Here is a 16,270-nt window from a genome sequence, read left to right as displayed (position 1 = left end):
CAACCTTAAGCCATTTTAGGGAGAGCACTTGTTTTTATCCATCTGCTTTGTTGGAAAACATCCTTTATCTTCTTCCAAGGGAGAACATGCTTTCACCGCATGGAATTAGAATGATAAAATAAATGCTACAGTTTGGGCAAATAAATGTTTGCAGTAAATATTATGATGAGTGATGGAAGCAGGATGTGCATCGAGAGCCTGGAACAGCATGGGAGGCTGCTGGTGTGCTTTATTTCATTTCCATAATTTTCTGTTGAAGTTTGAGGAGGTGAGGTTTATGGTTTATCTTCCAAGCAGCCAAGAAACAAGAAAGCTCTCAATCACTCAGTGATTGCCAGTGAGGGAGGTGGTTTTTCTTCCTTAGTTGTTCAGATTTGTTTGCTTAGACGGTTCTTTGGTTTTCTGTACACTGCAGCCATGTGTAGCGACTGGTTCTGAAGACAGTATGCTTGTAGGCTTTAAAAGCTCTGCTTGTCTCTGTTGTCTCCCTATCCCCAGCACACCAGAGAGCAGCTAGCAATGAGGATACCCATGGTCCAGGGGTAACTCAGAGGATAGCTCTTGCTTTTGATGTTCTGGCATATGTTTATGAAAATTTGCTATCTTTGTGCCAGATACTGTTCCACTCATGCGAGGGGATAGGAGTGGGGTTTTAACATGGACTCCAGTAGACACTGGATTATATGAATTTCTGCATCAAAAGGACTGAGGAGAAGTACAGAGATATATTTTTCAAATGTAGGGTATGATGTACTCAAATTGTCTATCTAAGGCCATGTGAAATAGGCCAGAGGCTACTGCCATAGAGTTAATGTTGGAACTTTGGATGCTTGGTTGATTTCTTAGCTATTATAGTTTTATTTTACTCCTCTCTTTTCCTCAAAATTGTTGTGCTAATTATGCTCTGTGAATTTCAATCTCTCAAGTTCTTCAGTTATGACATTGCCGTCCCTCTGTGGCAACACACTGGAGTGTAGCAGATAGGATGTTATGAAGTGGAGACATTCAATGGGAAAATGTCCAAAAGCATTTCAAATCACTTAAGATAATTCAACAAGGGGAAAGAATGTAGCGTGTTTAAAGAATATGTGGTGGCTTTGCGAATAGCATAGTGTTAGGTGCCTGTGCATGGGAAACTCATTACCCGTACTTCACTCATTTGTTATCTGAGAAAGAAGAATTGAAAAACGCCTCTGTGAATATCGCCTTTGTGAGTATCAGAAGGTACTTGCGCTGAGACCACCACTGCAGAAGCAGCAGGCTTAACTGACTTGTTTATTCCCCTGGATGAACCTCTGAAGAACTACAAGAACTGAAGAAATAACTAATTGCAGTATAAAGGTCAAAATGACCTGAATTGAGATGCTTGAGAATTAATGGAGCACACTGGTGTCATCAGGTGGAGGTTTAGATGACATTTTTTATAACTGTCTCTGTGCCGTCCTGGTTCACCCCCCTCACCTCCTCCATTTATAGGCAAGGTTTAAAATACGTAGCCGGAGGGCTTTCAGTAAGAATTTGTGTAGCGGAGTCAGGCAGTACTTGGCACTTTATTGTTCAAAAGGATAAGAAGGAGCAATGAGTATCAGTAAAGGTCAGATGTCTGTCTGGGCTGAAGGCAGCCTATCTGAGGGGAAGGGAAGCACCTCAGTTGGGTCTGAGTCAGCCTTGCCCTACCAGTGGCTTATGATCAGTGCTCCCACAGTAGGCAGCGTGGCCTGCTGTCATCATTGGAGAAGCCATAGGAATATTTAATGTTCTTCCTAAAACATCAGTTCTTAGAGTACTGCAACTATACTGACGTGTTAATCAAAACCAAAAGTAAGCAGAAAAGCAAACTTAAGGGCATGAAGAATGCGTATTCCTCTCTGAAGCTCAATAGGTTCACAGAACCTCCTTGATGCTGTTAAAAACAACCCTGTGGAACCTCCTCACCAAGGGTGCGTTGCTGTGCTGTCGGACCCCAGAACAGAGATCTCCATCTCTGACCGTGTTTGAAACAAGATTTAAGGTGACAATTAAGGGCTGCATTTCCAAACCTTTCCACAGGATGAGGAGTTGCAGGAACAAAAATCAGATCATACGTCTCGGTGCTGTCAGTCTTGCAGTGTAAATGTAGAGTACCCAAGATTCACTTCTAGGTGTGCCAGACCTCAGAATCAAATAGTGGACAAAGCTCTGGCTCTGATTTGAGGCTGCTTTACACCTCCATGAGATTAAAAAAAAAACCGCAGAGCTGCTTTTAGAAGTTGCTTATGGTGTTTATGTTTCAGGCACGGGATTTTTGTGAGGTGTTCAGTGCTTCTTCACGTTACCCCATCTCAAAGCCCTGGTTGATGTTGATGGCACTAGGCAGATCGCACCGCGTCCCTGGGAGTGCTGGGCGGGGTTTGAGCTGTGAGCAACAGAGCACCTGCCCAAGAGAAGTAGCCCGGGTCCCTGCTCGTTCGCTGGCACTAACAATCATAGAATCTTAAGGTTGGAAGAGACCTCCAAGATCGTCAAGTCTAACCATCAACCCAATCCAACAGGGCTGGCAGAAGCAGGGATTTGTTATTGTAAAAATTTGTGTCTCTTCCACCAGCCCTGATTCCCTGCTGAAGCGAAGGTCAAGTTTTATGCTCCATGTCATGCCAGAGCAAGACATGGTCCTTCTGAGACCTATACACATATCAGTGTATCAGTGAGCCACACACCACCCAGGACGTTGAAGAAAAGTGCACCAGGCCATCCAGACATCATAGTGCTTGGCATTAAAGCAGTGCTGTTGAATCTCGGTTGCTGGACGTCTCACCGAGCAGCTTTGAGACACTTGTAGGTCCATTTTGATGGATAACAACATTGGTATCTTCCCCCTTATATCTGTAGTGCAGCGGGATGACCTGGAACAGGGAGGGCAACCAAAGAAGTTTCATCCTAAAAGACAGATAGAAAAATATCAAAAGCCTGTGTGCTGTGAGAAAGATGTTTACTCCTTAGGTTTTTGTCTACCAGTTTCTCCTGCATCACCAAGGGAAACCCTGATGTCTGCTCCAACTGTGATAATGCTTAGATTTTTTTTTTTTTTCTGAGTAGCACTAGCATGAAATGTACACAGCTCTTGTAATTTTTTGTAGCCTGGTATGCCAGTCTTGACACATGGATGGTTAAGGGAGAATTTGATAATAATCTGCACCTGTCTGAGTGATATACGTACCAAGAAGGAAAAGCAATTGTTTCTGTTAGTGGAAGAAGTGTAACTAGGAAAAACGAGAAAAGGCTGAGTATCAGGAAATGCATCACGACAGTAACATCTGATGGAATGCAAAGAAATCTTCCTTCGAGAATGGTGGGATCAGCATTGCTTCTGACGTCCCAGGCTCGATGAGACAGCACCTAGTTTGATCTACAGCACACTTGGCTTCCAGGGAGACCACTTGTATGATCCACAAGATTTTTTTCCATCTCTAACTTTTGTGGCTCTGCCTTTCTGACTCTCCCCGGGCGATGAAATATCATTATAACCTTTTGAAATAAAATATTGGTGCCTGGAGAGAAGAGAGTGATTTTCTCATTTGCAAGTGAGAGGTAGTGTGTTAAATTATCATTCCTGTCATTAAATGGATTGAGTAAAAAATTTGATGAGGGGGACACTTTCCCCCTCCCCAAACAAACTGCACAAGACTTCATGTTGTGGGAGCCAGGAAGGTGAAGATTAGAAGTTTGAATAATGTTCATCATATTCCCTGAGGCGTAGGTTGGTGGAAGCTGCTTGACACCTGAAAATGTTTCAGCAAATCTGACAGGTAAGCTTCCTGCTGCTTTACAGAAGATGAGACAGCCTGTGCTGTATCTGTCACAGATCAGGAGGGATAAAACTTGGCCTTCTGGGCCATCGAAGCTTCTGCTTGTTAATTTGGGTCTGGGAAATGTGAAAAAATCCACAGTGCTGACAAACACCCTGACTAAGTACATAAGTAATTTAAGTCAAGAATTGCACTTCTGCATCTTTGGAGAATAAATGAGAAAGTTGTGGTGTTGCTTCAACTGATTTTTTTTTTTAATCATATCCAGCAGCTGATGCAGTTCTCGATAGCATTTGTTTCTGCCTCTTTGTGCAGCGCAAAAAATTGATCATAATTGGAACTGCTGAGCATTGTAGCTGACAACATTTGAAACTCCAGATGTGGTGATGAATTGTGCTATGATATATTAACGTTATTTTGATCCCTGCTCTTTCAGAATTACATTGATCCAATTAGGTTAAGTAGCTTGCCATCTAAATTAATTTACTTTCCTCTATTAATCTCCTTTACTGTGGGTCAAAAACAGAAATTTAAATCAATCTATTGCATTGCCTGTCTTTGGGGGTTGAAGGAGTAATTAAATTACCTAATAGATGCATATGTTGGATTCGTTAACATTGGTATGTTAAACATTATTGCCGTAATTGGAAAGCAAAGTGGTGCACACTCAGTTGTGGAAGTTGAGTGCTTGTTACTGTTAGATTTCATAACCTTTCAAGAAATGCCTTTACGTGATTTGCTGTCCCTGGACGCTAGTGTTGCATGCTTATTTGGCTATGCAGCCTTTAACATATTAGACATTCTGAAAGTGGGGATAACAGCTTCTTTCTCTGCCAGAAATCCTTGGCCTCCGTGGTGAGATCTCTTGTAGAGGTCCCCAGCCTCTGCAGAGTGGAGCAAACCCTTCCTCTGGCCTGCTCTCAAACCAGCATCAGCGCGTATGTGGCAGGAAAACAGATGTCTCAGCAATGGTGTCCTAGTTACTAAACTGAAGGAGTGTTAACGCAGACGCCTGAAAAACTTTCTCATTTTCTTTAAAAGGTCCTTCAGTGGTACATGAAATTTCCATGGTTTGAAATCCTACTTTGGCTTCTACTTCTTATTTTATTAGGGTAGTTGAATTGTGGGACTCCATCTTCTTCATGCTTTTACCGTTCTTTTACTGCTCACACTGTGAATTCTTACGTTCAGCCAGTATTTTCATCAAGGTAGATAGCAAACTTTAATCCTGATGAAACATGCCTGATAGGGAGACGATGACACCTACACCAGGAACTGCTTTATTTCCTCACCTTTGTAAGTAGAACTGTCCATGAAAGACTCAAATGAAAAGGAAGTATTGATGTAAGGGAATGAGATCCAGTGGTAGGAAATTTAACATTGACACGAAGTGCAGTGTTCTACACTGAGCTTAATTAACTGTTAAAAACTGAGCAGGCTTGTGATAGCTTCTTCATCATGAGAGATCTAGACAAGGGGTCAGTACAATAAGAGAATGGATCTGGTTCCACCACGGTCGTTGTACCAGAAGATGAATTCAAGTCAAATGACCTGTGTAATGTGAAAGGTCAGATTCCCGATCACAGCGCTTCCTTCTAGTATTAAAATCTATAAATCTGTGAAATATTTTCTAGATCTGTGATTGAGGGTAGAATGAACAGAAGCAGAAAGGTCACCTTTATCATCACTGCTGTCAAACACTTTGGAAATAGCAGAGCACAAAACGAGTGTATTGCTCAATCACTTTGCCCTTACGCTACGTCTGTTACCCTATCCCTTGCCTGTATTTTGTCTCATTAAATAAAAATCACTCTGCTATCCTATATGAAATTCCATTTCCAAAAAGTGCACAGCAGAGCTCTGTTGACTTCAACAGCAATGGGATCTTACCTTTGACCTTTACAAAGGTAATGAATGCCTGCTGAGCACAGAACTTAGCAGTGTTGTTATATAAATAATAATGATAATTAAGGAAGCAACTGCTCTTTGTGATAACGAGAGTAGGAAACATAGATACAGCAGTCTTTATTTCAGACGGGCCTTTCAGAGGATGTAGGCACAAGAGGTGAAATAAACGTTGGTGTCAAGTGCCACCACAGGGTATTTGAGGTGTCCATACAGAGCTGGTTGGTGAAACATATAAGGTATCTAAATCAACACTAGATGCTTGGTTGGGCAACCAAATCCTGCCCTAGGTGTGGTGACCGATTGAGATTCAGAGTGGTTCCTGTACATCTCCTGATACATCATTTCAAGTTGTTAGATTTCCATTTGTGAGTATTCTTTTCAGGTGATCAGAATAAATCCAGCACTCTAACTTCTGTAATGTTCTTGGAGTGCTTTTCCTTGAGTGTCCATGGAAGAGGTTTTGTTTCATTTGCTGAGAGCTAAACTAGTCTTTGGGTGGTCACTTGCTGATGAATACAACACATCATATAGTAAAATAAGTAACAGGGAAAACATTTTCCTTTTCCACAAACCACTATTACTTAACAATACTCCAAATATCTAGATTTCAGATTTAATGTAAAATATGTTGAAAATTACATGGAAGATTCAAGACTGAGATGTGCTGGCATGCAGTCCTCGTTTGGAAGAGAAAGCAGTCTGGAAACCTGTAATCTTTTCACAGTTAACAAAGGAAGTGTTCATGTACTGCAGCTTCAGTATTTGGAGTTATATTTTTCCTTATTTCGCACACAGCCCCGGTAGTCATTGTATCATTAACGCTTGTCTTTGATCACTATCTTAAACGGAACCACTAAAGGACAAAGCCAAGGTGATGTGGCCTTAATATTATGTCTGCTCTATTTTTTTTCAGGGGCCTGTTAGCCAGCAGCTTCACAGAAACGCACTATTTGAAAGACGGCACTGATGTGGTTCTCACGCGCAATTACACGGTAAGGCTGGCGTTCCGTGAGTAGATGATGATTCATTGTTAAAACCCAAAGTGTTCTCAGCCGGGATCTGAGCCGTGGGATGAAACAGTTAGATGTGTGATCTTCTTTTATTGTTGCCTTCAGTGACTTTTTGACTGCTGTGATCCTACATATGAATTTTTAGAGAGAGACTTTAAAGGCAGGCTGTGGGGTTTTAACCAGGTGACTTTTAAAATCTGTAAGATTTATTCAGCTTCTTGGAAATACACCCATTAAAATTTTATAATAAATCCAGACCTTGTTGATTGGTTATGGAGGAAAGTCCTGGTTCAGTTAGGAAGAAAGCCCTAAATACTTGATTTCCACCATGCAGAAGCTCACATCAGAGATTTTGAAGGCTTAAGTGCCTTTCTGCATTGGGGAGGCCATGGCTGCGGTTTGAGAGAGGGGCTTGGTTGGTTGGGTTTGTTTTTTAATCCAGACAGTCAGACTGTCATGGATATACTTCATATATATGTGTAAATGTATGTATGTATGTATATATAAAAATATGGCTAATATGATCCTTGCTAAAATCAGTAGTTAAAAACTGCCTTTTATAAATAAAAAAATGCTTTAAGACAGTAGTATTTTTATGCTCTGACAGTATGAATGCCTTAATTAGGAACAATGCATCAAATTATTTTAATTACAAAGTTTATCTTTTATCTGCCTAAGTCCTATAAAGTATTTTTTATGTTACGTTACTTATTTATTGATGCTGTCAGAAGAGGCATTGTGCTTTGTGTTCCCATCCATAATGGGCTTTGCTGATATCAGAGAAAGGCATTATTTCTGCGCATAACATCTTTCTTACTTCTGAAAAAGCATCTTCATTATAGCTGCAGACCTCTCAAGTAAAGCCATCATTTTGAAACCTTTCAGTGTTTTCTTTTTTGCTGGATGCTCATATCTTCTTCAAAATCAGCTTAGTAAAAAATAATCATTTGTTTTAGGAATAGGAAGGCTGTAGAGACTCCTCCACAAAGTAAAAGGAAAGAAATGAAGCACAGAACTCTGACAGATGGACCTACATTAACATGAATATGTGTACAGCTAACGACAGCTAGATTTTCCCTTACTAAAAAATAAAAAAATACCTGTTTTCATAGCAGCAGTAAGCCATGATCAATATTTGACAGTGCATATTGCTGCCTAAAATATTTTTTGAGAGATCGGTGAATTAATTTTTTATTAAATGCTGCAATATGGCTTTAAAAAAAAGAGAAGTCTCTGTGATTTTGTTTTTACATCTCTTCTTGTCTGAGGATATCAATACCGTCTGTAGTTGAAACCAAATCAAATTTCCCATTGGAAAGGTCCTTAGTCAAATTCTGCTTGGAGGTCAGAACAAGTTAGGTTTGTGGAGCTGTCCTCGGGGGAGTTTCTCTAGCACACAATTCAACATACAGGTTATTTTTGTGGTTTATAGCACTTGAAAAATCTGCAGTTGTCAAAAGCTGGTATTTGTTAACTGATCTCAAGTAAGGGTAGAGTGGTGTTTTAAGTATGACAAATCAGCCATGGTAATTATTTGTTTTTAGGGCGTCATCCATTTTATGTACTAGTTTACAGGAATAAAAAGATTTGATAGAAGAAAAAAAAATCCTGCAGTTCAGTGGAACTACTGAGCTAGAAATCAATTTTCTACCAGTCCAATCGCAGGCCACGGTCTGATAAGTTTACATTTGTGGTATTGAACTTTGGCATCTTATAGCATGTGATCTCAGAGAAGTTGTGAAATGGGCCACAACGAGGAGCTCAAAGTTAATAAAATGACAAGTTGTGTGCAGAGAGGGAAAGAAATCAGGACCTTTGCCATAATTCACTCTTTCATAGAGACAGATATTCTGCAGCAGCAGCCCGTGTGGGACAGTAGATCAGCTTGCCGTCTCCATCTCACGGAGGACTGTGCCCAACACTGGTGAGGCTAAATGCCAACAACTGACTTCTTAAGAGCTCTGATCTGCACCTCCACCTTATGCTTAAAGTGACGAGAATAAACCTAAAACTATTTTTAGTTTTAAACTATTTCAGGGTCATTCTGAGAGTCAGTGCTGGAGCAGGGGGCATTTTTTTTTCTTCTGTCTTACCAACTGGATGCATGTAACTGATAATACTAAAAAAAAAAGCAATCATCAAAAAAAAAAAAATCAATCTGTGACTTCATAGATTCATAGAATCATAGAGTGGTTTGGGTTGGAAGGGACTGTTAAAGGCCATCCAGTCCAACCCCCCTGCAAGGAGCAGGGACATCTCCAACCAGATCAGGTTGCTCAGAGCCCCGTCCAACCTGGCCTTGACTGTTCCCAGGGATGGGGCATCAGCCCCTTCTTCCCTTCTCTTGTGGCTTTGTCCTTGCTAATGTGTTACTGACTCTTTATGAGTACTGAAGATAAAAATACCCAAGAGTAAAACGCCATTACCTTGTTTCTGTCGTTTCTTTCACTGAGAAAAGCTATTGAGATTTGTATTTAGAAAGTCAGATGTTGCTGTTCCGTGTTCAGTTGCTTATGTTGGAAATACAAATGCTCTAAACAAATATTTTTCATGGTATAACCTTATTTGCAGAAAATTCATATCTGAATTACTCTATCTTGCCCAGCATTTTCACGGCTATTGCTTTCTTTAACAAAATCAAGGTGGTCTTTAGAAGTCTGCTAGGTGAGGCTTTGTAAGTGAAAACCATGCCCTGAAACTGAAAAGGTTAATTAATGCAGTTAGATGGATGTGAATGAAGCGAGTAATAAAAAGGCACAATGAGATGACTGTCAGGTTGAAGCATGACTGATAAGTTTCCTTTGCACTAATAAGATAGGAACCTTTTACAAGAGTGTTTTCAGTTTCCAGGAGGCATTCAAAGGAGCCGTGAGAAAAGAAATGCTGGACCTGACACAACCGTTGCTTTCCAGCCAGTCACATAATTGGGAATGTAATATAACCTTTAGTCAATAATAAAATTAACCTTGATTCCAGACAGATATGTGTATGTGCTGAGAAAGTATCTCTGTTGTGGGCACCTTTTGCAAGCAGTGGATTATTAAGGAAATACTATAACCTAGCCACAAAATGAAATTGGATTGTTGCCTCTCAGAATAGAAGACCCTCTTATTCTCGGTTATTCTTAATAGCATGCAGCCACTTAGTTGAGTATTTCAATAAAAGTTTTCCTTTCCAACCAGTTTCCCTTCCCCTTCATTTACTCTCTGATTTTTTTTTTAACTGTAGGGTTGCAATTGGCTTTTTTATACTTTTCTTTATACATAGCTACCTCCTATAGACAGACAGAGATGTAAAAGACCTTAAATAAAAACATGTATCTATAGAAAGTAGGAAGATATGTCAGCTGATTTGTTAATCTGATTAATTTTATAAAATTGTAGCTTCAAATAACGAGACAGAAAAAAGTGGTCAGTCCTGCAATTTAAACACCATTGACCCTCTTTACAAAAACACAAAAGAAAACAACAAAAAAAAAATATTACTCCCACACTTTGAGGTTTAAAAAGCCTCCAACCTTTGGACTGTTAAGCACAATGAATATTTAGTGGGGCAGAGAAGGTGCTGCCAGTGTGGTTCTGAATGCTGTAGCCTGAAATTTATAATCATTTTGGAATAAAGGGGGTGGAAAACCCTGAGAAAACTAAAGAGCAATGAGTGTTTATGACTATTGAAATGTTTTCTTTTCTGCAATCAGGGTCACTGCTATTACCACGGCCATGTACAAGGGTACCCCGACTCCTCCGTCAGTCTCAGTACCTGCTCTGGACTCAGGTGAGCAATATTTCCGTAATCCTTAAGAAACCATCCTAGTAGCCGTTGAGTTTTTCTTTTGCCTTTTAAAGAATGTACCGGTATCTGTTTTTCGAATGTTTGTACCATCTCTGTAAAAGCGTTTTCCCTCTAGTTGCTCCGAAGAGAAAAAAGAAATAGAAAATGCAATTTGGGGATTTTCCATGGCGTCCCTTCTCTCTTACCGCCTGTTCTTGCCCATCCCTTTCGCAGCAGGGCGGTACTTGGCACACTTTTGGGCTGGCAGTGCCCACGGGCCCTCCAGTCCTCCTTGTCCCCAAAGCGGGTTCACCAGTGACAGCAGAACTGCGTTGCAGCTGCAAACTCACGCCCTGTCTGGCAGCCTCTTCATTAGGAGGGTTTGCTTTATAAATGTGGCTGTGGGGCTCAATAAATCGTGTTGGTGGCAGGTATGATGCTCAGCGTTAGGATTTGAGCTGCTTGTAGCAGCAGGAGTAGCAGGCTCACATTGCCTAAAACCAAATCTCTTCTGAGTTTGAGAAGGGAACAGGCTGACAACATTTTAAATACACAATGGACACAGTTCAGGAAACAATTATCTTCCTTACTTGGACAACCAGAGTCTGGTATTTACTCACAGAGCTGTTCCAAATCACAGTAATTAACTGTAAATTGGCTCTAGTGTTCTCCCTGGAAAACCCAGTTTTCCTGTCAGATTTCCAGCTGTCTCAACCTTTTCTGGGCGGGTTTAATTTATCCACAAACAGCATGAGTAGCTGGAGTCCTTTTCCCTTGATTTTGCATTTTGTGCAATAGTGGTATTATCAAGGCTTGTATAATGGAGCGCTGGGACCGAGAGCAGCAGAGAGAGCAAACTGCTGTAGTGGATTGGATTCCCGTGGCTCATTCCCACAGGGAGAGGGGTTTTATGGGTGCTTCAGCATGTATCTGGCATCTTCCACAAGCTTGCTCTAGCTAACCCCTTGCATGGACCATGGCTGTCTGTGAAAATATAATGCAGTGCTTTCAATATTGTAGTTAAAGGGACTGCAAGGTCCACAGGGACCATGTGGGTCAGGGTCTGCACCGATGTCTTGTTCCAGAGCTACCTAAGAAATTAAGAACTCTCAAGAGAACTTACTCTTCTCCACATTAAAAGCATTTTCTTCCTTCTCTAATGTGTTTTTTGCAATTGTTGAGCTCACAGAGTGGTTTCCCAGTTTTAGGCAGTCAGCTACATCAAGGCAACATATGCTGGCAGTGACATTTTTCTCTCATCTGGCACTATCGCAGCTAAATCCCCAGAGTGCAAGCTAACAGTATTAGGCTCCTTCCCCACAGGAAAACTGTTAGCAGCATCTTTGTCAGTACAAGTTTTTGTAAGTTTCCCAGCCGATGCATGTTTTGCTCTCGCAGAACAGCTGAGGACATATCTCAGTATCTGTGCCAGTTTAGCTGCTGTATTCACGGCTGAGGTTGGTTAAGAGGTTGTCCATGAGGGATAACGGTTTGTGAGAAGGCTGCCTGTTGACTTCCTCCACAAAACTCACTTTACAGCCTGATAGCTGATAGTAATAACTTCCAGTCATTACCTGTGCTTGATCTGAGCCAGCGACATCTATTTGAAAGGGTTCATAATACATGCCAGTTCCTTGAACCTTCCAGGCCTTCTCATTAAAACTGGTTGAGAATAAAAGGCCAAGTGGTGTGAAGTCCTGCACTGAGGTCCTGAGAGCACTTAGCATCTTCCAGAACCAGGCCCACAGGTTGCTGTGTACCTCTGCCCCCAAAATACTATTGTGGCAATGCATCCCTTAAGAATTTGGGTGAAAAGATCCAGTTGAAGATGTCCCTGCTCCTTGCAGGGGGGTTGGACTGGATGGTCTTTAGAGGTCAGTTCCAACCCAAACCATCCTGTGATTCTTTGATTTACTGCGCCTGATCCAATCTGAAACAATGAGATGTAGGACAATTCAAAACTCCTTCATGGCTTCCTTTGCTGGAACCTTTTCTGGTATTACAGCTTGAAAGGATAGCTATGGATAAGATGGGATAAGATGGGATGGGATGGGATGGGATGCTATGCTGTAGTTGCCCACCAGCTTGCTTGTTTTTCCATGCCGTGCTAAAGAACTCAAGTTGCAGGGGTAAAGACAAGACATTGTGTGGTCATGGAGCCCCAGGTGAGGACAGTCCCTGGGGCAGCCCTTTGGCTTGTGGCAACCAGTGGAAGGAAGGACTGATCTTGTTTCTCAGTCTGTTCCTGGCTTTGTGACAGCTTCTAAGTGAATTGGACAAATCTCTCTGTCTCAGTTTCTCCGTCTGTGAAATTCATTTAATGATTCTTACCTACCCCACACAGCCGTTGCATAGGGCTAAAGTTTAAGTGCCTGAAAAACATCTAATGAGAGGAAGTGCAAGCTGTGAGCTCACTGAAACCTCAGAGCATGAATATCCTCCCACTCCTGTTAGACAGGCACCTTGGGCATTGTTCCAGATGCGGATAGGCAGGAACTGTGTCTTTTCCCCGAGATTAGGAGAGTTCATTAAAAGACATGAAACTAGTCATAAAGAATAGGTTCCACATTTTAGCACGCTCTGAAGCCTGAGTGCTCAGCGGTAGTCAAAGAGGCAAAAAGGATCACAGGAATTACTGGGACAGAAATAGGGGATAGAACAAAAACCCTCGTTACCACTTTATAAATCTGTGGTGCACTCACATCTTGAATTCTGCACGCAATTCTTGTTTTCCCACTCCCCATCACCATCTCAGAAAAGGAAGCATTATATCCAGAAAAGGTACAGAGAAGGGCAAAAATTATGATCAAAGGTATGGAACAGCTTTTGTCCAAGGAGAGAAAATAGACTATGACTTATCACTTTTGAAAGGAGATGACGGAGAAAAGGAGTATGATGAAACGAGGTTGAATGTCATGCTGGAGAGAGGACAATTACTGAATATTTTTCATAACCCAAATTAGGAGACATCAAATTAAATTTTAGAGCAAAGGAATGTACTTTTGTGTTCACCACGTAATGAAACTCTGGAGCTCGCTGTCACAGGTGGGTGTCAACATAAAAATTATCCATAGTTTCAAAAAAAATTAGACAATTTGGGGAGAGGAACTGAGGGAGCCTCTCCAGGGCTGTCAAACCCAAAAATGTCCATGACACTCGTGCTGTAAGAGCTGGGGGCACCAACTGGGCTGTGCTTCTTATGTTGTTATATCTTACCCCTAAGTATCTGCTGTTGCCTGGGCCAGAGACAAGGTGTTGGGCTGGAGCAACCTTAGAATCACGGAATGGTTTGGGTTGGAAGGGACCTTTAAAGCCCATCCAGTCCAACCTCCCTGTGAAGAGCAGGGACCTCTCCAACCAGATCAGGTTGCTCAGAGCCCCGTCCAACCTGGCCTGGAATGTTTCCAGCGATGGGGCATCCACCACCACTCTGGGCAACCTGGGCCAGTGCTCCACCACTCTCAGTGTAAAAATTTTTTTCCTAATATCTAATCTGAATCTACCTCCCTCTATTTTGAAACCATTACCCCTTGTCCTGTCACAACAGGCCCTGCTGAAGAGAACCTTGCTCTGACCAAACACAACCATCAAGTTCTTGCTTACAGTGCAGCCACATGGTTGAGTGTTTGGGATGCATTATTAGCTTGTAAATACGACATGATTAGTCTACGATGAGCTGCAGGAGGAATAAAGTATGAAATCTGCAAACGAAGACAGGTTTGCCTGGTTTACATTTTCGGGCAGGGGGAGTGAGAGATAAAGATAAGCAAGAAGTCGACTCTGCTTCTATATGTAGAGACTCACATATTCCAGCTATGTTACATCCTCTCAGACATAACATTCGAGTGCCTCGCTTCACGTAGGATTACAATGGCATAAATAGTTGGATTGACACTGATAGCTGCCTAAAACGCAGGTTAGAGGAGAATATAATCATGCCATAATCTGTATCCTGCTGGCTCCTCCGGAGGTGGAAGAGCTGAATGGCAGAGAGGAGACGGTAAGTGCTGAACGCACGAAATGGGAACAATGGGTAATCAGGATTTCCGGTACTTCCATCTGGATAAGAAAGCCAATTAGACTGTCAAAGCTTGTGGGAAGGTGAAGGTACGACAAAGTCAAGTCGTTTCCTTCCTGTCCTAGGAAATAACCTTCTGTTTATCTAGCTTGGAGGCTCTTCAAGTTTTTAGCAAATAATTTTGGCCTGTGGCCACCACACACATCTTCTATGATAAATTTGTACAGACTTGAAGGATTTTTTTTTCCTCTGTTACTTTCTCTGCAAGTGCAGAACCTAGCAGATAGACACAAAAATACAGCCTGAAGTAGAGCATGACCTCCATGATCCGGGGGCTGGTGAAGGATGCTGGCATGGGGACGTGCTGCTCCAAGGGCATCCGCATTAGACATCTCTGGTGGGGGGACCCTGAGAGATGCTCTCAGGAACGGCTCGGTAGTTTAAGGATACAAATCTCCCAGGAAGACTTTTCTTTCTAAAACAGCGAAATGCTCCTGAAAACGCTAGGAATCCCTTGCAGTTACCCAATTCCTAGATAATGATCCCGTTTACACATACGAAAATAATTCAGTCATTGTTCTACCTCATCAGCGACTGAAAGATGCTGTGTCCACAGTGGCAGTGATGGGGATAAGGCCCCAGAACTGAACAGAAAGTCATTTTTAAAGGGATTATTACGTAGTTACTCTACACGAGGCCGCCAGTACGAGAGCCATCCATTTTTCAAACGGTCTGGCTGAACTCTCTGCATCCCAGACACAGGCAGCTGAAGAAGGGATTTAAATTTGACGCTCCAGACATCAACTATTTAAAAAAGGAATGGAAGTAGGAAACCAGCGAGAAAAAAAAATTAAATTCCTTATGACTCCTCAAGCATCATTTCCCCACAGAAGGGGAGATTTCATCCAAAAAAGAAGTTAGGAGAAAATCCCAGTTGAGAGAAGCAATGGTTTGGATGTGTGCTTTTTCTCCATACTTTCTGAAGAGCTTTTAGTTCATATAAACATCTCACATGGTTTGTAAGTTATCTGACCGTGAAACTACTGGAGATTTTTGAGCTTAACATTAGAAAGCATTCAGCTTCTGGGGTTTCCTAGCTTCTGTGTTTTAGCTCCTGCATCACAAATCACCTCTGTGGTTTGGGACAAATATATCTCCATTCTTTGACAATTGTCTACGCACTGGCCCCTGGTGCTCAGCAATCCCTCAAGCATCACTGCTACTGCCAGGTCAAGCATGAGGGATGATCTGTACCTGGCTGAGCCTGTCCCTTCTCCATCAAGTCTCTGACAGCACCTAATTTAAAAAAAAAAACAAAAAAAAAACCAAAAAAACTAAAAACAAAACCTAAAAACAATCAAACAAAAAAACACCCCAAAACTTAAAACTTAAAAATATTTTTGGGCACTTTGTCACTGGAAAAAGCATCCTATAGCCTTAATGTGATGTGCACGTTTGAATCAAGCTGCCTTCTACTGTTACACCGCTTGCTGCAGAATGCTATGAAATCTGCTCACTAAATGGGCACTGATGCCACTGTTTCCTTCCTTCCTTCTTTTTTCTCTGCTTTCCTTAGTCTGTCTCGTCACCCTCCCACCTGAGCTCACATGTGACACTTTCTCTGCTAACGCAATTACTGTTTCCTGCAACCCAAGTGCTGGACACGAAATTGCATTATCGCTTTCAGTTCAATTAACTCCCTGCTTAAATTCCAGGCATCGAAGCTGCAACCAATATACATTCATTCTGGACAAATCTGTCTTGCACTGAGACAGGAC

General features: G+C 41.7%; 1 protein-coding gene across 1 annotated transcript in view; it reads left to right on the top strand.

The window, feature by feature from the left end:
• Nucleotides 1-16,270, top strand: part of ADAM12 (ADAM metallopeptidase domain 12) — a 177,901-nt gene that overhangs the window by 94,576 nt on the left and 67,055 nt on the right. The window contains exons 4-5 of the mRNA XM_086751789.1: nt 6,607-6,685; nt 10,401-10,477. Coding sequence (XP_086607915.1) covers nt 6,607-6,685; nt 10,401-10,477 — 156 coding nt within the window. The remainder of the gene's footprint in view (nt 1-6,606; nt 6,686-10,400; nt 10,478-16,270) is intronic.

This window comes from Chlamydotis macqueenii, chromosome 7 (assembly GCF_036417535.1).
Source record: "Chlamydotis macqueenii isolate bChlMac1 chromosome 7, bChlMac1.mat, whole genome shotgun sequence".
In the NCBI taxonomy this organism is placed as follows: Eukaryota; Metazoa; Chordata; class Aves; order Otidiformes; family Otididae; genus Chlamydotis; species Chlamydotis macqueenii.
This window is presented reverse-complemented; position numbering and strand designations above follow the sequence as displayed.